A 21,813-nucleotide genomic window follows, 5' to 3' on the forward strand; every position below is an offset into this window, starting at 1 on the left:
CAACTCAGGAGTCTCTTGGCTTTAGTCCATTTGAGTTGGTGTTTGGTCATGAAGTCAGGGGTCCATTACTATTGTTGAAGGAACAGTGGATACATAATGATATACAATCAAATCTGTTCGATTATGTATTCAAAATTTAAAAAGAGATTACATCAGTCTTGCGAGATGGCAATGGAAAATTTAAAAACTGCTCAGGGAAAAATGAAAATTCGGTATAATCAAAAAGCAAAAATTAGGGACATTAAACCTAGTGACAAAGTATTGGTTTTGTTTCCAATGCAGTCAAACCCTTTGAGAGCTTGGTTTTCAGGACCATATAAGGTGAAATCAAAAATTAACCATGTCATTGAGATGCCTGATTGTTGAAGAGAGACACAGGTCTGTCATGTTAAACCTTACTTTGAGAAATGACTGAGGGGGAGTCTAGGATTCCAACCAAGGTGCTAGTTATGGAGAAAAGTAAGGAGGAGATAAGTTTCGTGGAAGGTCATGGAGCACAGAAAGTGATAAGCCCCAGACTGGAAAATTCCACAGTTTTGCAAAACTTAGAAACCAAGTTAATGCATTTGACTAAATTAGAAAGGGAAGAAATGAAGACATTACTTATGAAATTTAAGAATATATTCCCAGATGTTCCAAAAAGAACTACTGTGGCTTGTCATGATGTGGAGGTCGGTGATGCAGCATCCTTACCGAGTTAATCAGGAAAAGGGCAGATTGTTGAATCAAGAGGTGGATTATATGCTCAAAAATGACATCATCCAAAAATCAAATTCAAATTGGAGTTCACCCTGTATTCTGGTGCCAAAGCCAGATGGCTCAATTAGGTTCAGTACAGATTATCGAAAGGTAAACATGGTGACAAAGACTAATGCGTTCCCTATTCCCAGAATAGATGATTGTATAGGTAAGGTGGGGAAGGCAAGTTTCTTACAAAGATTGATCTCTTAAGAGGATACTAGTGTGTTCCTTTGACAGAGAAAGGCAGGGAGATTTCTGCATTTGTTACACCTTCGGGATTGTATGAGTATAATGTTATGCCTTTTGGGATGAAAAATGCACTTGGCACATTTCAGAGAATGATTAATGCAGTCATTCAGGGTTCAGAGCACACAGGAGCCTATATCGATGATTTAGTAATTAGTACGAATACATGAGAAGAACACATGCTTGAATTAGAGCAGTTATTTCAGAGACTGGTGGAAGCGCACCTCACAGAGAATTTGCACAAGAGTGAGTTTGGACATGCCACTGTAATTTATCTGGGTTATGTGGTAGGACAGGGACAGGTGGCACCAGTTGGAGTGAAAGTATTGGCTATCACTGCATTCCCTATCCCTGGTAATAAGAAAGCGCTTCGGAGATTTCTAGGTGTGATTGGCTACTATCGTTGATTTTGTAAAAACTTTGCAGAAATTGCACTCCCATTAACAAAACTACTTGGAAAGAAAGAAAAATTTATCTGGTCAGATGCATGCCAGGAAGCGTTTCTGAAGTTAAAGGCCATTTTATGCTATCAGCTGTACTTGTGCTCCCTAACTTTGAAAAGCCATTCTCTTTAGCCTTGGACGCCAGTGACAAAGCGGTTGATGCTGTATTGTTACAGAAGGATGGTGATGGAATAGAACATCCTATTTTGTGCTTCTCGAAAAAGTTTAACGATCATCAACGAAATTACTCGACCATTCAGAAAGAGTTATTAGCACTTGTTTTAGCGTTGCAACATTTTGATGTGTATATTTGTACTGCTCAAAAACCATTAATAATATATACTGATCATAATCCATTAGTTTTTTTGTCTAAAATGGAAAATAAGAACAGACGGTTATTGAACTGGAGCTTACTATTACAAGAGTATGATTGAATTATTACACACATAAAGGGGACGGATAGTGTAATAGATTATCTGTCAATATGTTAATCTGGGTAGAATAGAATCTAATGACATACTTACTGTAAAAATGGAGTGTTTATTTCATTTTATTTATGTAATATCCATTAATTGTTAAAAAATTTGTTCTTGTCAACCAATTTTTTTTAAACAGGGGAGGTGTTACAGAGTTCTGTGTTGTGTATTGACCTATGTGTATTGTGGTTTTATGTTAAAAAGTGACAGTTTGCCTTTGAGAGCCAAGGTGAAGGTGGACTGCAGAGAAAGTGAGAGATGGACTGGGCATGTGCAGAAGATGATCTAGAGATTTCTGGACTTGGAAGACAAACCACGGCTGGGTGTGACTGTGGAGTGGAAGGAGGCCCAAGCATGAGTCATTGTCTGGGAGGCAGTTTGGAATGTTGGGCATTTTAAAAGGGATGAAGATTCTGAAGGTAGCCAGAAGGATGCGGACTAAGCATTTTTTTCTTCTCTCTTCAAGCAACAGAAGCAGACCACTTCAAATTTTGTGCTCTCTCTCTCTCTCTCTCTCTAAAAGATTTTTTGGCTTCAATTTACCAAACAAACTGAATTTTGTTTGAGATCTTTACTTAGATTGTAATCAAAGTTTTGTGAGTCTTATGAGTTTTGTGTCTAAGTTTTTTTCTGTGGGCTGGTTGGAAATATAACTTAGACTTTAATTACATATGTTATATTTAGGCTGGGGAATTTATTCGTTTTACACTGTTATAGAAATTTGTATATTAACCAGTGGGCATTGTTAAAAAAGGGGGGATTTTGAATTAAAGTTTGAAGGTGAAATTTTATTAATAAAGTAATTGTTCATTGGTGTGATATGCCTTCTTTGTGGTTGCTGGTTTGTTCTTGTAACAATCACAGACAATAGAAAGAAACATAAGGTTGTGACAGTAGATGATTTTAACTTCGCACATATTGACTGGGAGTCTCATACAGTAAAGGAGCTGGATGGGCGAGTTTGTCTGGAAAATTTCTTTAATCTCTATATTGATGACCAAACAAGGGAGAGTCTAACATTAGATCTCCTATGAGGGAATGAGACAGGGCATGTGACAGAAGTGTGCAAGGGAACACTTTGGATCTAGTGATCATAATCCCATTAGTTTTGAGATAATTGTGGAAAGGAATAAGTCTGGTCCTCAGGTTGAGATTTTAAAATGGAGAAAGCCCACTTTCGATAGAATCAGAAAGAATCTGGCAAGTGTGGATTGGGTGGCAAAGTTGCGATTAATAAGTGGGAGGCCACAAAAGTGAAATTTTGGGGGTACAAAGTTTGTGTGTTCCTGTCAAAATTAAAGGCAAAACTAACAGGTCAAAGCAACCTTGTTTTTTCGAAAGATATTAAAGCTCTGGATAATGAGAAAGGGGGTGCAGAGCAGACATGGGCAACAAGAAACAAATGAGGAGCAAGACAACATTTAAGGAAAACATCAGAAGTCCTAAAAGGCACAAGGTTGCTCTGGTGGACAATGTGAAAAAAATTCCTCAAGGATCCTACAGATAAATTAAGAGCAAAAGGACAAAAAGGGTCAAAATTAGTCCTTTTAAAGATCAAAATGGTTATTTACACATAGAACCAAAGACATTGAGTATATCTGCAATGGGCTTTTGCATCTGTATTTACATGGGAGATGTACACAGTCTACAGATGTGAGGCAAAACAGGTGAGGTCATGGACCCCATAGAGATTAAAGAGGAGGAGATGTTTGCTGTCTTGAGTCAAATAAAGGTGGTGTTACAGAGTTCTGTGTTGTGTATTGACCTATGTGTTGTTTGGTTTTATGTTAAAAAGAGACAGTTTGCCTTTAAGAGCCAAGGTGAAGGTGGACTGCTGAGAGAGTGGGAGATGATGGACTGGGAAGTGCAGAAAATGATCTAAAAATTTCTGGATTTGGAAGACAAACCACCACTGGGTATGGCTGTGGAGTGGAAGGAGGCCCAAAACATGAGTCTTTGTCTGAAAGACAGTTTAGAATGTTGGACATTTTGAAAGGGAGGAACATTCCGAAGGCAGCCAGAAGGATCCGGACCAAGCCATTGTTCCTCTGTCTGCAAGCAACACAAGACAACTTCGAATTTTGTGCTCTCTCTCTCTCTCTCTCTCTCTCTCTCAAAGATCTTTTGGCTTCAGTTTACCAAACAAACTGAATTTTGTTTATGATCTTTGCTTCGGTTGAGATCGAAGTTTTGTGAGTCTTATGTGTTTTGTGTCTAAGTTTTTCTGTGGGCTGGTTGGAAATATAACTTAGACTTTGATTACATATGTTATATTTAGGCTGTGGAATTTATTAGTTTTACACTGTTATAGAAATTTGCATAGTAACCAGTGGGCATTGTTATAAAAGGGGGGATTTTGAATTAAAGTTTGAAGGTGAATTTTTGTTAATAAAGTAATTGTTCATCTTTACCCCTGTGTGATATGCCTTCTTTGTGGTTGCTGGTTTGATCTTGTAACAGTGGGTAAATCCCCAAGCTGACAAGATATTCCCTTGGGCCATGAGAGAGGCTTGTGCATAAATTGTAGGGCCCCTACCAGAGGTTTTTGAAACTTCTTTAGACACAGGTGAGGTACCGGAGGATCGGTAAAGTTGTTTAAGAAAGCTCTAAAAATAATCTGGGAGATTCTAGGCCAGTGTGCCTGACATCAGTAGGGGGGTGAAATGTTGGAAAAGTCCTGATATACAATTACTTGGATAGTCAAGATAGCTTTGTGTGGTAGATCATGGCTAATCAATCTTCGAGTTTACAGGAAAATTGATGAAGGAGAGGTAGTAGATGTGTCTCCATGGACTTTAGCAAGTCCTGCACAGAAGGTTAGTCAAAAGGTTCACTTGGCTTCCAGGATGAGGTAATAAAATGTATTATAGACATTGGCTTTGTGGGAGAAGCCAGAGAGTGATAGCAGAGGATTGACTCTCAGACTGTGACTGGTGGTGTACCTCAGAGATCAACACTTGGTCCATTTCTGTTTGTCATGAGATAATGTCCAGTAATTATGTGATAAATTAGATTTTAAAATCTGATATTAAGATTGGGAGTGTAGTGGACAGCAAGAAAGACTTTCAAAGCTTGCAGAAGGATCTGGACCAGTTGGAAAAATGGGCTGTCAACTGGTAGATGGAATTTAATGTGGACAAGTGTGATGTGTTGCATTTTGGGAGGACAAACAAGGGTAGGACTTACAGGTAAATGGGAGGGAGTTGTGGAATGTGGCAGAACAGATAGATATTGGAATATAGATATGCAACTCCTTGAAAGTAGCACCACAGGTAGATAAGGTCGTAAAGAAAGCTTTTTGGCATGTTGGCCTTCATAAAAGTATTGTATAAAGGAGTTGGGATGTTTTGTTGAAGTTGTAGGAAACAATGATGAGACCAAATTTGGAGTATTGCATGTAGTTTTAGTCAACTAGCTGCAGGGAAGAGGTCACTAAGATTGAAAGAGCGCAGAGAAAATTTACAAGGATGTTGCCGGGACTTCTCAAGTTGAGTTGTAGGGAAAGTTTGAATATGTTCAGACTTTATTCCCTAGAGTGTAGAAGAATGAACAATTAGATAAAAGTGTTCAAAATTAAGAGGGATATTGATAGAGTAGATGCAAGCAGGCTTTTTCCATTGAAGATGGATTGGGCAAGAACTAGAGGATAACAAAAAGTGAAATGTTTAAGGGGAACATTAGGGGGAACTTCTTCACTCAGAGGATGGTGAAAGTGTGGAATGAGCAGACATGGTTAATGCTGGCTTGTTTCAACATTGAAGTACAAGAATAGTTGGGGTATGGAGGGCTCTTGCCTGGGTGCAGACTGAGAGGATCTGGTGGAATAAAGAGTTCTGCAGCGACTAGATGGGCTGAAGGGGCTACTTTTGTTCGGCGGTTCTAACACATCCATACCAACCGAACGAGCTAGTCCAATTTCCTGCTTTTGATCCATATTCTTCAAGGTCCTTCTGATCCATACACCAGTTCAAATGTTTCTGAATGTTGTATCTGTACCTGTTTCTGGTAACTCACTCCAGATACGCTCCACCATCTAAGTGAAAAAGTTGGCCCTTCGATCCTGTCCTCCTGTATAAGAATCACCTATCCCGGGAAAATGATTGTGAGCATTCACTTTATTTATGACCCTGATCATTTAATAAACCTCTCCAAGGTCATTGCTCAGCTTCCGACGCTCTTTGGAATAAAGACCCAGCCGATCTAACCTCTCCCTATCATTCAGGCCCTCTTGTCCTGGCAGTAGCCCGGTGAATGTCGTGGGTATGAAATTGGACAAGATCATGTGAGAACCATACATCAGTTTAAGGATACCATTCCAAAAGTGGTCCCATTTCAATTTGAATGGATGTCTCCTGCTGCAGTGCACAAGGAGAAGGGAGAAATTAGGCAGACAGAGCTTGAAATACAGGTAAGCCCAGCTAAGCTGAATCACAGCAAATGACAGGGATCCTAACACCGATCTCAATTAAAGGAAAATTCAGAGGAAAAACATTGTCAATTATTAGCGATTGTGCGCGGATTCTGCACGCAGGGTTCAACTCACCTCCAGAGGAGCAGCATCTTTTGCTTGTATGATTGTAATCGTTCCAAATATTAGCTGAGTTAAAGTACTGCTTTCTTCAAATTTCACACACCTGTTGAGGATTTAAGCGGAGGCATGAGGCCTAAGAATGGCAGGTCACCAGCATTTCCCAACACTGAGTAAGCAACCAGGTGCTTGACCAAATTTTTTCAATGGGAAAGCACCACAGCAAACATTTAAAAATGAATTGTACAATCTTTAAATCTCATCAAATTTCCAGAAGGAATGTGTGATGCGGGAAAATGTCTGGGATGTGCAAGTAAAGCCCTTACAAGTTCGTCCTGTCTGTAACTTTTTTCTCTTGTGGATTTCACTCAATTTCTGAACATCAGTAAATAACATTCTCTGAATGGAAGGTAGAGTAATGGTCAGAAATTATGCATTTACATGGCAATTAAATAAATGTACTAAAAATCTTTAAGCTTGTGTAATAATATAAATTACAGCAAAATCAAGCACCTCTGGAGAAGAGTGCAACATAGCTTGGAATGAGTTATGTATCCGAGTCCCCAAATTAAATCAAACAAAAACACGCTGGATCCCCATTTATAGTTTCTTATAAAACTGGAAATATGTAGTGAGTCAGACACCATCTGTGGAGAGAGAAAACTTCCACATTTCAGGTTGAAGAGCTTTTAAAGCAGATCAACTCTTTTTCAATCTGTTTATTGAGTTATATCGAACTTATACACAAGGGTTACATTACATTCATGTATTTGCAAGCATGTAAGAAATTTAACAAATATATATTAACCATAAATCTCCTCTAGAAAAATCAAAATAAAAAAGAGAGGAAAAAATTTTTTTTATTGCAAAATCCCCTCTAACTAATCTTAAAAAAAAAGAAAGACCATACTGAGAGCAAAGTAGGAAAACAAGGGGGTTCCTGGTTAAAACCAAATTTACCATAAGGAACTAGGAGAGATCAACCCTGCTCCTCTCTGCCCAGATGCTACCTGAACGCTGAATATTTTCTGCTTTATTTCAAATCTCCATGTTTTCATTTTAAATTGTCCTTCCAAATATTCATCCAGATTATCCAGAACGCCAAGGTCTTGTAAGTTTGACAAGCTCTTAAGTGAATGCACTCACCGCAGCTGATGGCGAGATTCCACCAAGTAACACAAGAATTTCTGACCGCAGAGATCACTGGTGATAAATACTTTTGTGGCCTGGGAATTCTTTTCCCTGTGAAAGCAGAATTTAGGATCAGGTAAAGTGTTGCTACTGAGGTTAAAGCCTGGTAATCTGATCAGGGTTCACCCATAAACATTTATCCCCATTTTTTCTTACATACCTATCATCTTGAGGGTTCAGAGAAAAGATTTTATAACCAGACAGAAGAGTGGAATTCAGATATGTGGATATAATGAAAATTAATTTCAGACTCTCTTGAGGAGCTCATTTGGTTAATTCCATGCTTTTTCTACTTAAATACTATTTACCATCTGCATTTTTTTCATCTGAACTACAGCAACATTTTTTTTAACCTTTTATCTCACTGTTCTTGTCTCTCTGGAGGCCCCTTATAATACCACAAGTTCTGCACAACTTTCTTCACATGGGTCACGTGTCAATTTTTGTTTGTAATTTTTAAAATTATTTTAAATATATTTAACAATCAACGATCATACCAAACACAAAACATCAAGAGAACCCCTCCTGCCACCCCCCTATACAAGTCCTATTAAACAGAGAAAGAACAAAGAAAAAGAAACACCAAAAAAAATCATCCCATTGTCAGTGCAAACAGTAAAACATAGGAGTCATGATAATATCACAGTGTTAAGATCTCTACAGGGGTCTACTGGCTAGCCAGTTGCAATCGTCACCCTATATTGCTACCAGAGGGTTATCAATATGTTCTAAATAAGGCTGCCAGATTTTTAGATCCCTTCCTGAGACTGTAAGTGACCTTTTCAAGTGGGATGCAGCTATTCATCTCCGAAGACCACCACTCCATGAGTAGATGGCAACCAGACTTCCACGTTACTACTATGCATTTCCTGGCCACAAATGAGGCAATTTCTGTAAATTTAAGAATTGGTTAATGATCTACCAACTGTGGTAAAGTTCCCCAAAAGACAAAGTTCTGGGTCGACTGGGAAGGTGACTCCCCTGATCTTGGTCAGGGTGTCACAGAGGTCATACCAGAAGGGCCTCACCTTTGTGCAAAGACAGGTAGAATGTAAGAAGACACTAACCTCTCTACCACACCTAAACATCTCTCTGATAACTCAGGTTCATATTGGTGTAATTTTTGTGGGGTGACATCTGTCAAATTTGAGTTGGGACTCAAGTGCTGACAGTATTTTTCAAACAACAAAAGGTACCACAGTTGTTCCTTCCTAACCTTTAACCATTTGCCTGGGAAATGAGATTCCAGATACAAATCTAGGAGCACTCAAACCAATGTATTTATCACTGAGCTCAAAGCTGACGGAAGCATGAATTAGCCTGAAATAATGAACGGTCTATATTGAGAATGTGGTCAGATTTGTGCTGTTGATTTGCTCTGGATGATTTTCCAATGCGGCAGCTCTGATTAACATTGCATTGCTGTCGCAGAGGTACGAGCATTCAGGTAGAAGCTGATTCCAGCCACTGAAAGCGGTGCCACCCAATTAACCGAACAACTCCGCATGTTTAATTGAATGTGGGAGGAAACCAGAGCACCCAGAAAAAAGACGGAGAGAATGTACAAATACTGAGACAGTGCCGGATTCAAAGCTGGGTCGCTGGCACTGTGGTAGCACTACACTAACTGCTACGTCGAACATGCTGCCCAAATATACCATCAGCCACACAGAAAGATAAAACACTGATGTCTTCCTGTTAATTCTATGTGTGTTACCCCCCTTTCTCTGATCCAACATTGATAATTGCACCAATGTAGTAAAATATATTGAAATTTGCTCAAGTTATTTTTAAATTTAGACATACAGCACAATACAGGCCCTTTGCCCCTCGATATTGTCCCAACCTACATATTCCTATCAAACTATGTAACTCTCTATTTTACTTTCATCCATGTGCCTGTCTCGGAGTCTCTTAAATGCTCCTAATGTTTTTGAACAGTGGGAGGAAACCCACGCAGACATGGGGAGAACATACAAACTCCTGACAGACCGCGGTGGATTCAAACCCTGGTCACTGGTCTTGCTAAAGCATCGCCTTAACCGCTATGTTAACGGTGCTGTCTGTGGGGAGTTTGCATGTTCTCCTCGTGACTTGGTGATTTTCCCTCGGGGCTTTCTGTTTCTTCTCATATACCAAAGACATGGTGGTTGTATGTTAAACGGCTCCTGTAAAATTACCCTTACTTTAGGTAGGTGATCGATCTGAGGGTGGGGGGGGGGGGGGGCAGGGGGAGACTTGCTAAGCCTGTGAGAAAGCACAGGTTACAGGGAATTAACTTGGAGAATGCAATTAATAGAATTTTTAGGCAAATTAGCATTGATCTAGTGGGCCGAATGGCAGTCTTCTCTGTGGTAAGGAAACGTGGTTAAGTTAAAATAGGATTTGAGACAACTTTCACTGCTGCGCAGACTGAGATCAAAGCACTTATCACCAACCACAAATCAAAAGCAGGACTTGCTGATTAACAGTTGCATTCCAGTGAACATTTCAAGTCGACTCAGAATTTCCAAAGTGGTTTCTTCAGTAAAATGAATCACGTTGCTTTTATAATGCGACTGCAGAGAGAATTAAAGAGCTAGGGAATATCAAAGACCAAACTAAGAGGGTTCAGAATTGAAGTATCAAATGACGTCCAAACAATCCAAACTGGGCTTTAACATAATATCCTGCTTTAATTTTGCCCTTTTCATAGCAACATCACAATTTATTTTGCTCTTTTAAATTACTTATTGAAGTGCCACATGAAAGAGCTTATTTCTTTCATCAACACTCGGCATCATAATGCAAATGAGATGCTCCCACATGTGGCAGTCAGATTTTGCAACAGGAAATAATAAACTCAATTCATGTTTCAGTGCATTCCCTGCCCTGATAATAAAACATACTTTGCACTCCAGTCTTAAACTCATTTTAGGATGCAGCAATAGTTTATATGTTAAATGCAACGATGTGTTTCTGCACATGGCCCTTTTACACATCAAAACAAAATAACCACTACATTTTAGCTATTGAGCTGAAACTTGAATTAACAAATAACCAAAGTATTGTGGAAGCCATTTCCTTGACTTACTTATATCCCTGATTCACCCCCATATTTCACCAAGGGCTTTAGAGGGAGATAACAGTCGATAAAAGTAATGAAGGAACAGGCATTAACACTGATATTTTAAATGTGGCCCCATTACTTCCTTAGGAATAACGCAAGAAAAACACCTGTGAGAGAGTGGCCCTCGATAAAACCTTGTACAGATGGTCCCCGATACATGTCCAAGTTCTGTTCTGACTGCCCGGTAGGATCTCAAAACGGACGCAAGTCAGACGTATGCTGACACATTCTTAAGCGGGAGCCACAGCACTTCGTCCACGGCCCAGTCCTGGACAGACCCATTGTCGTCATCACCTGGCCTGCGCTCACCTCCTCACCTTGAACATCGGGCATGGCACCGCATTTGTGTCCCGAAAATAGAACCCATTCGGCAGCAGCGGAGTCTCAATGCCCTCCTGGTCCGTGGCCAACGCCGTGTTGGTCCATCAGAATAAACAATCCCTGGATCCCCAGGACCTGACGCAGTTTTTATACTTAAATATATATATTTTTTTTTTAATTTATACAGTTTTTTTTCGGCCATATGTATGGATGGTTGTTAGTTGCATAAGTAGAAGTCCAAATATCCGAACACCAGAAATCCAGACCACCCAAATATCTGGACTTTTTGAAAACTCTCAAACCTTTTAAATTTAATGGGCTTTTGTGTGCACAGGTGCATGCATAAGTGCCACAGATGCACAACAACAACAAACGGTCACTTTATTTTTCTTTAAAACTGTTCATTTTGATAAATGAAGCATCCTGCATTTGCAAATGAATAAATGACTAAAATGTCCCTGTGAAGCTCTTCTTTATTCCTTCTTAAATTTGAATTTTAAAAGTACTGCCCAAGAGTCTGGAAAATCCGAATTCCAGACCAACCCAAATGCCAGCAGTCTGGATTTTCAGACTTCGACTGCAAGTAGTTATTGGTAGCAAACTTGCCTCTTGGTCAGAAGGTTGCAGGTTTCAAGTCTCACTCGGGAAACCAAAGCCAAAACAAATTTACCCTGACCCTCCCTCATCATTTCAGGTACTGCTGCACAGTCAAAGGTAGTGCTTTTCATTCGAGGTGTCACACCAACAATTCCTGATCCGAGACGACAACGGGACACAAGAGATCCCCAAGCATTATTTCAAACTTAGCCAGATATGTGACCCTCAATGCCCTGCCTTACATTAATTCTTCAGCTTGCATGACCAGGTTACTGTCACATTGGTGCTTGTGGTGACCTGCTGCAGAAATTGGATGTGGTGGTTACTGATGTCTGCAATTTAGCTTTACTGTCTATCAGGTGCTCGGTAACGTCCCAAAAGGAATGCAGAAAAAATTCTGCATCAGTGCAAGGTATCTTAACTTCATTATCATCCGATGGCACAAGTGCAACCCAATGAAACAAAGTTCTCCGGTGGTCAGTGCCCAACACACAGACACTTAACCAGACACGTCACACACAAGCATGACATACACTGGACAAATAGACACATATATATATAAATAAATAAATTGATATTTTTGTGTAATTATGAGAGTTTCGGATGGTTCGTGTGAGCAGTTTCTTTGATCGTTCATATGTCATGCAAAACAACCTGAGTGGTGAATCGAATAATACAGAGATGCAGGAGACCACAGATGCTGTAATCTGGAGCAAAAGCAAGCTGCTTGAAGGAACTCAGTAGGGGAGGCAGCATGTGGCATCTGTGGAAACAAACGGTCGGTAGACCGTTCGGGTCGAGTCCCTGCATCAGGATCCAGGCTGTCAACCACCTCTCTCAGCCTCCATTGAGTTCCTCTAGCAGTTTGTTTTTGCTTGCTTTGAAATATACATTGATTACTGAGGAGAATGGTTTATTCAAATGCAGCTGTGGTTTTCAACTTTGAATACAGATACTGCGTCACAAAATCGAGGCAACTCCTACTTTCAGAAACTTGGACAGAGTGTCCATTTCCATGGATGCATGGCGATGGTATGGGTGCACCACTGTGGTCCAAAAGGAAACTGAGCAAGTTCTCCACTATTTTGGCCAGCAATTGTCCTTCATACTAAATGTCTGGAGCTGGCAAATTAACCCGTTGCTGGGACACACAAGAGACTCCAACTGTTGGAATCAAGTTTGAAAACCAGCTTGCTGGAGGTGCACAGCAGTTCCAGCAGCTTCTACAGAGGGAAATGGAAAGTCACTGATTTGAGTTGCCACTCAAAACATTAAACTCTTTGCTTCCTGACCCAGAGTTCCTCCGGCAACTTGTTACGAGTTCAAAGTCCAGCAGCAACAGAAACAAAAGTTGGTTTTAATTCTCTTTAAACATGAGATCAAGATCAATCTTAAACTTAACCCCCCCTTCTAATTCTAAGCGCGCGTGCATGTAATGTGTATATGTTCAGGAAAGTTCTTTGCCCAATCATTCACTTTTCCAAGTTCACTGGTATCAGGCAATTCTTACACTGTGCACAGAATTTAATATTTATGAATCTTCACCAGGCTCTGGGGATTAAAGTTAAATGGTTACTGCTCAGGAAGGTTCTTGTTGATTTCAGAGAGATATTTGTTGCTCGCTGGACACACACAAACGGATTTCCTCGGTCAGTCACTTCAGTGTCTTGCTGAAGGAACTTGCCCCATCAAGGGTTTTCCAAATGAAAACTTCTTCTTCCTGGTCACCACAGAGTTCCTCTTGTTTCCCTTATTTCAGGTGAAACACTCTAACCAGTCATTTCCTCTTGTAAGGACTACAAGGGTTTTGAACAGGCTGAACTCAGAACTCACAACCCGTCTTCAAAATGGGGTCTTTCAACAAGCCTGCCAGTTTGCCATGTTGCAGCCTCAACTACAACTGTAGAACTCAGTTCTCTCTCTCTCTCTCTCTCTCTCTCTCTCTCTCTCTCTCTCTAAGAATCCTGTTTGTTTTTTTCTCTCTTTACTTGTAAAAACCAAATGACCTCTCCCAAGGCTCCAAACCCAAACTTTGAAAGATCTTATCAGTACTTGAGCCTGACTCTGTTCCAATTTGCACCTCCTCTTGAAGTTCTTTCCAAAGCAATTCCATTGTCTCTCCAGAGCCTCAACGTCGAGCTTCAGCAAAACTCTTGCATTTTAAATGAGATGTCTTTTGTGGTTTTATTGTTTCTTTTATAGACATATTTATCCATAACCATAATAATATAACCCATAAAAAAGTATCTTTGTTTAACCTCTTGGCAGCATGTAAAACCTGGCTGGACACAAAGTTAGAGATTATAACCCATGTCGTTAATTAGAAGAGATAATTCACAAGTCATCAAGATCGTACAGAAATATAGATACCAATATAACCAAAATAGTTATTTTCAATAAGCAGAAATGACTCAGTGCCTCAAAGAAACCATGGATTGATGTTTGAAGAGAAACTAACAATCATTTAAAAAAATCTCTTGACTGACCTCATGCTGAACACGCTTTCTGTCCACAAGTGGTCAAGACACAGCTCTGGAATGACTGGTTCCGTTTCAGATACAAGCAGAGAATCACAGAGAGTGCTGTTCAGGGAATGGGAATTCCGGCCTCGCTTCGGAGACGGGGTGTAGGTTGATAAGCTGAATCGCTGAATACCAGAGAAAGCTGAAGATCCCAGCGAAGGGGAGTGAGAACGGCTAGAAGGAAAGAGAAAAATTTGAATGAGCAGAGGCCTAGGACTAGATGATGATGACAGACAAATCCAGCAATATATTTTCAACCAGTGCTACTCATGAAGGACAAGTGGTTGATTTGGAGCATTAATGCTGAAATTAATGCAAAGGGATCATTGTAATAAAAATATAAAGCTGGGGAAACTCAGCAGGTCAAACAGTGTACATTATCTTTCTTTGGCTTGGCTTCGTGGACGAAGATTTATGGAGGGGGTAAATGTCCACGTCAGCTGCAGCCTCGTTTGTGGCTGTCAAGTCCGATGCGGGACAGGCAGACACGGTTGCAGCGGTTGCAGGAGAAAATTGGTGGGTTGGGGTTGGGTGTTGGGTTTTTCCTCCTTTGTCTTTTGTCAGTGAGGTGGGCTCTGCGGTCTTCTTCGAAGGAGGTTGCTGCCCGCCGAACGGTGAGGCGCCAAGATGCACGGTTGGAGGCGATATCAGCCCACTGGCGGTGGTCAATGTGGCAGGCACCAAGAGATTTCTTTAGGCAGTCCTTGTACCTCTTCTTTCGTGCACCTCTGTCTCGGTGGCCAGTGGAGAGCTCCCCATATAACATGATCTTGGGAAGGCGATGGTCCTCCATTCTGGAGACGTGACCTACCCAGCGCAGTTGGATCTTCAGCAGCGTGGATTCGATGCTGTCGGCCTCTGCCATCTCGAGTACTTCGATGTTAGGGAAGAAGTCGCTCCAATGAATGTTGAGGATGGAGCGGAGACAATGCTGGTGGAAGCGTTCTAGGAGCCATAGGTGATGCCGGTAGAGGACCCATGATTCGGAGCCGAACAGGAGTGTGGGTATGACAACGGCTCTGTATACGCTAATCTTTGTGAGGTTTTTCAGTTGGTTGTTTTTCCAGACTCTTTTGTGTAGTCTTCTAAAGGCACTATTTGCCTTGGCGAGTCTGTTGTCTATCTCATTGTCGATCCTTGCATCCAATGAAATGGTGCAGCCGAGATAGGTAAACTGGTTATATAGCAAAGATAAAGATACAGAACCAATGTTTCAGGCTTGAGGCCTTCATCAAGGTATGAGGAAAATGTAGGCGAATGCCCAAACAAAATGGTGGGGGTGGGGCAGGGCAGGGGTTAATAGGAGGATCAGGGAGGGAGGGCACATCAGCAAACAGGGGGAGGGGGGGATGGCTCTGTAAATTGAGATGGAAGGGGGTGAAGAGCTAGAGGAAAGAAGACAGAGAGACAGGGGAGAATGGAGAGTGGGCGAGCAGAAACCGGAAAAGTGGAGGCTACTGCCATCCGTTTGGAAAGTACTCAAGTGGCTATTTTCTCCTCCAATTTTCAAGTGGCCTTGCTTTGGTAGTACATGGGGCCATAGACAGACATGTCAGCGCTAGAGAGGGGCGCAGAATTGAAATGGTTGGCCACTGGGAGATCCCTGTCATGGATGCATACAGAGCGAAGGTGTTCAGTGAAGCGATCGCTCACTGATCCCCATTTCAAGACAACAAAAACAACAAATTGCATCCACAAAGATAAAAAAAAGGCTGGAAATTTCAGATGTACCTGTGGGGAAATAAGCAAAATTTATGATGCACAATGTAGATTTGCGCTGAAATTCTTCCCTGCTGTAGCCGAACAGGTATTTCATAAAAAAATAAACACGACAATAGTGTAAATTAAATTAAAAATAGGTAATAATCACAAAACATAAATAATTAATTCATGCATATTCAGTCACCATCATGCAAGAAAAGGAAAACAAATCAGCTTTACAATGGTGTCTGCCGTCCTATGACAAAGTGTTCAAGTTAGTGTTAAATTAATTAACTCATTGATAAATGTTGGAAAGAATCTGTTCTTGAACCTGGTGGTACTGGTCTTTCAGCTTCTGTAACTTCTGCTCAAAGGTAGCAGTAAGAAGAGATTGTGCCCAGGGTGATGGGGGTCTTTATGATTCAGGCTGTCTTTTTGAGGTAACAGATCTCAAGAAGGCAAGAGGTAAATCAAACATTAGCAAAGTCTTAAGATTTTTTAAAAATTCTTATTATCTGGGATAACACAAAAATGTTAGATAAAAATAAAAGAGGTGGGAGAGAGGAGAAAGCAAAATGGCTGAAGGGTAGAATATTACCCTACATCATGCGTTAAAAGTACAAATGATTGCAGTTGAGCAGTGCAGTGCACTTTGGAAAATTGATTCTGCTGACTTCAATGGGACCAAATTTTGGAAGCAGCCTGCATCCACATTGCACACATCCTGCAGGGGATCAAGATCAAAAGCTGCATCCCTTGTACGTGAACGAAGGGGAACCCTGAACAGAGGTCGGAAATGGTAGGAGCTGGTTTGCTTGAAGCTGATCTGTGCCCAGCTGCAAAAGATGGTGTTGAGCTGTGCAGTGAATGACTAAGTGAAGTGGATGAATAACGTCTGCACGCACGTGTGGAGGTGTGAAAGAGTGGAACCATGTGCAAGGAGACCAGAAAGAAAGATGAGGGCCACAGGCAGACATGGCCATTGACAAAATTATGAACTATAACTTAAAAATGAAGACATACTCACATAACCTACACTGCAATACAAGTAAGCATGCCAAGATTATCTCCAACTTAAAAGTTTTTAACAAAACCGATTCCCATCAAAAAACAAATTAAAATGCTCCACAATACAAATGAGATTACAACACACATATGTCTCTGTATTGATGGATTCCACCACTTCACAACTACTCAAAAATCACAATTCCCAATGTAGATTTAAGTTATTTCCTGTTCCTTAATTCCATCCCATGAAGTCTCTATTGCCTTCTTATAAGACCATAAAACATTGGAGCAGAAATAGGCTATTCAGCCCATCGAGTTTGCCCCACCATTCAATCATGAACTGATCCAGTGTCCAACTCAACCCCACTCCCCAGCCTCCAGTTTTACTGTCTCCCTCATTTCAACCTGGAATATTTGCAATGAAACAGGAAAGTGAAGGTGAAAGATGTGATACCATTGAATGAAGACACTGGCTTGGAGGGGGACACAGAAGTGTTGGGGGGGAGGAGTGGGTGGGGGAGAGGCAAATGTTCTTCTGTCAGAAGCAAAACAATTTGCATAGCATTATAAAATAAACATCATATCACCCCACCAGGCCAGTGCAGGAGTTGGTTCACCCTGCACTACCATTTCCACCACTTCCCCATTGCTTTCTCCAAATACAATGAGGCCATTGTGCAATTGCTCACCTCAGGGCCGCCATGCTTGAGATGGAAGGAGAATGAGAGCGAGAGTGCGTTCCCGGAGAGGCACCGGATCTGTTCTGGCCGGGAAAGGAGGAGAAGTTTTGGAACGGAGATGCTATTGGTGACTCTCCCTTTGAGACGCTTCGGAGGTGAGCAGTCAGGGAACTGCTCGTGGCTATCTGCTGAGGAGTCCCAGATGTGCCAGGGTTCCGGAGAACTGTGCTTTGCTCCTGTTGGGGGAAGGAATAATGACTATTGCCAGGAATTAAGAGAAACCACGAGTGAGAATATTGATAATGAGTTTATTAATACTCAATCTTATTTTTGACGTACACCCATTTCAACCCACAAGTCTGTGCCTCCCAATTTACACCCAATTAACCTACACCCCCAGTACATTTCGAATGGTGGAAGGAAACCGAAGCCCCCTGGGGAAAAGCCAAGCAGACACTAGGAGAATGGACAGCGCAGTCCCAATCACTGGCGCTAAGTGCAATACGGATATCCACTAAAATTCTTATATGTAGCAGCCAAGATGGTACTTCGTTTAAAAAAAAGGAACTGGAATAACTTCAATAGTATAAATTGAATGACCGCACGGAAAGAAATAATAAATGTAAAAGATAATTAATAGTCAGTTACAATCATGCAAAAGCGTGGTGTTTCAATAGTACATCGTTTTTATTGTGCCAGAACAGTTCGTGATGCCCTTTAAACTTTTCCCCTTACACCCTTAACCAATGTCCTCTAGTTTTTAATTTATATAAACAGTATGGTAACAGGCCATTTTGGCCCATGGGTGCATGCCACCCAATCAGTCTACACCCCTGATACATATCCACTTGGGCACTATCCAACCGGATGGCATTAGCCTCCACTTTTCTGGTTTCTGCTCGCCCACTCTCGTTCTCCCCTGTCCCTCTGTCTTCTTTCCTCTAGCTCTTCACCCCTTTCCATCTCCATTTACAGAGCCATTCCCCCCCCCCCTCGCCCCCCGTTTGCTGGTGTGCCCAATTCATGAGTGGAGTTCCAAAAAAAACCTGACATCTGCTGGGGAAAAACTGTTCTTGAACCTCGAGGATGTCCAGAAGTGGGATTCAAGTCCCAGATCCAGTCACATATCAACCTGCTGGAGGAACTACTTGTCGACAATTGCTTTGCTCCCACTGGTGCGGATTTGTTTTTTGCTCCAATTTACAGCCTCTTATCAGGACTTGGAAGTTGTGACATGGAATGTAATAATAAGGTCATGATATGCGAGGAATACAGGGAAAAGGATATCACGTGCAAGCAGGAGAGATTACATTTTATTTGACATCACATTCACAGCACACATATGGTGGGATGAAAGGGCCTATTCCCGTGCTGTACTATTCCAGATTCTATAATGCTATTATTAATCGAAGTATGGTGGCGGCAGAAACGGTTTCACTGAGCATGCCCAGTATAGAAGGTACAGCTGCAAAGTTGATGCATTCTAATCTTGCAATAACCACAGTTTTGTTGAGGGTTATTTCAGCTTGATCTACATTAGGTGACCTGACGCAGCTGGTCCTGAGTGGGAGTCAGAGGAGCGTGGAAAGATTAAGTCAATACAGCTGGATACAACCTGATAGAGCAGTTTGAGAGAGAGAAAAAAATATATATTGATAGTATAAGTGCACAGGATTTTTCCACTGAGGTTTGGAGAGATGAAAAACTAGAGGACATTGGTTAAGGGTGTAAGGGGAAAAGTTAAAGAGAACATTAGAGGGAACTTCTTGCAGAGAGTGGAGGGAGTGTGGAATGAGCCACCAGATGAACATTAAATGCATGGTAACAGCCCATTTTGGCCCATGAGAATGTATCAGGGGTGAAGACTGATTGGGTGGCATGCACCCATGGGTCGAAATGGCCCGTTACCATACTGTATATATAAATTAAAAATGAAAAAGTTGGCCACCCCCTGCCCAGGGTCAGTAAGGGCCCCTGTTGAGAATGGCTGGTTTAGAGGGATATGGGCCAAGCACAAGCGGGTCGGGCTGGCTTGGGTGGGCAATTGGCTCAGTTCTTTCTGTGCTGGTAAACTATGACTTCTATGGATCCAGTAACTCAAGCTGTGAAGTTGACAAGAGGAGAGATTTATTGTTATAATACTCCAGCCATCAGTGTGTGATGCCTCGCTCAATAAGCCAGTTAATAATAACCTGTTTCATGTATCTTCACCATCCTCACCTGAAAACCTCAATGGTGCTTCTTACTTAACATCACACAACCCTCTGAGTCTTTACTATTTAGTTAATACTTATTTTAAGAGATGTATAAATATGCAGGTACGACACACACATTATTAGTCTGTGTGTGAGCTATGTCTGAGCGTTTATGTTTTTGCACCTTGGGTTGTACTTGTACAGTCGGATGATAATAAACTTGAACACTCCTCTATCCAGCTCCTCTTTCTATTCTATCCAATTTCATAACTCTGTTCAAATGAACAGAGTTCTGTATCCGAAGAAAACAGCAAAGAATCTCCATCGCCACTTCAGGAGGTTGGAAAAAGAAAAAATCTCAATAGAACAGGCACCTCTGTTTTAATTTTGCGCAATGCCCACACGGTGTGCAAACACTGTACTGTATCGTAAGTCAAGATGATTGAAGGTGCTGTGCTGGAGAAAACTATTTTCAGGGTGTAGTCCGCCACATACTGTACTCTTGTTGCACTGGTCACACCTCCTGGAAGGGAGAAAATATTACTTTAATTGTCACATTCAGTAAACAAATGCTTTGCGTTCCGATGTTATTTGAAATACTATCAAAATAGTTCTGATACTAAATTCACAGAAGGCATCCTAAAAACTGATTCATCACAATTCTGGCTTTCAAATATACTGTGGTAGCATAATTATTAATTTTCCAAGTGTTATTTTTTTCTTCTTGTAAATAGCAATTTAGTTCCCATTAATTGCATACTATATTTATTTGAAATATTAAGAGTCTATTTCTCTTTAGGCTGCATTTGTCTGTTGATTTCTTGTCATATTACATTCAAAATCCTTGACATCTCGAGAAGTCATTAACAATCTTTATCCCTTTGCGACTTTACCCAGCATTTTAAATTGTTTTATATTTGCCAAGTCAAATAAATTCAACATGTAAAAAAAATTGCACATTTACTCTTGAATGCAATAAATTATGATTCAACTAGCGCATAATCTGCACCAAGAGAACCAATTTCCTCCATCAAATAATGCAAGCAATTTGAATACAAACAGAAGATTCTATAATGTGCCTCACAAATAAAAATACAAGTTGTGGGTAGATTTGAACAGCATTGTTACACAACAGGAGTATTAGTAACCAAACTTAATATAATTCTGGGAGGAGATAAACATTGTTAATGGAAGTTAACTGAGGTGATATTTCATCTGATGTACAGTAATGGATGAACAGAAACTGCTCCCTCCTCAACTTCATCCCTCACTATGGTAACTTTCTGAAACTGAACCAGACTGCTGGCAACCTGAGCCCTGGACTTCATGGCCACATCATTAGTAACTCTGCTCCTTGTGTCAAGTCCTGTTAACCAATTACAGCTGCACATGCTGGCTTGGTTCAGCAATCCCTCAATTTTCAAATCCTCATCCCTGCTTGTCGAAACCTCTCCAGAATTGGCAATCTTTTTCACGATTTCTGGATCTCTTCAAATTTTGACCTTTTCATCTATCATCCCTGGAAATCCTTCCCCAAATATTTTTGCCTCCCCTTCCTCCTCAAGGCTTGGTTCAGGATTCAGATGCTTGCATGTTTGCACTAATGAACGTCGTTTTTGTTTGCATGAGGTGTCTTGGATAAACGTTGTCACATTAAAGCATAAGATCTGCAGAACATTTCTTGGTTCCTTTGGAATAAACTTAACATTCAACATTAATAATTAAAAACATTTTCTGGACAAATACAAGAAACATTTCAGGATAGCGGGGTAAGTGAAGCAACATGGGACTAAATTAATAACTCTACTGAAGGCATAACAGCCCCTTGTGTTTCTGTTTGACAGTGTATCATCTCTGCAGCCCCCTTCTAAATACATGTGCCGCATAATATTTCTCTTTCCTTTTGCTCAGTGAAATTTTCCAATTCGACTTTGCTAAAACAGCTTCCTTGACAACAAGAAGAAAAGATTTCTGAATCCCAACATGGGGAAATTTTGGAATGAATGAACAACTTTCCCTGTTTCCTCTTTGAAGATCACACGATATTTCACGTCA

The 21,813-nt window shown here is 40.9% G+C and overlaps 1 protein-coding gene across 1 annotated transcript in view; it reads right to left on the reverse strand.

The window, feature by feature from the left end:
* The window catches only part of anapc1 (anaphase promoting complex subunit 1), a 273,616-nt gene that overhangs the window by 220,895 nt on the left and 30,908 nt on the right, over positions 1-21,813 (reverse strand). Inside the window, exons 8-12 of the mRNA XM_069887679.1 lie at positions 20,133-20,281; positions 17,573-17,799; positions 14,139-14,348; positions 7,581-7,676; positions 6,450-6,540 (exon numbers count right to left, since the gene is read on the reverse strand). Of these exons, the coding sequence (XP_069743780.1) occupies positions 6,450-6,540; positions 7,581-7,676; positions 14,139-14,348; positions 17,573-17,799; positions 20,133-20,281 (773 nt within the window). The remainder of the gene's footprint in view (positions 1-6,449; positions 6,541-7,580; positions 7,677-14,138; positions 14,349-17,572; positions 17,800-20,132; positions 20,282-21,813) is intronic.

This window comes from Narcine bancroftii, chromosome 6 (assembly GCF_036971445.1).
Source record: "Narcine bancroftii isolate sNarBan1 chromosome 6, sNarBan1.hap1, whole genome shotgun sequence".
Lineage (NCBI taxonomy): Eukaryota > Metazoa > Chordata > Chondrichthyes > Torpediniformes > Narcinidae > Narcine > Narcine bancroftii.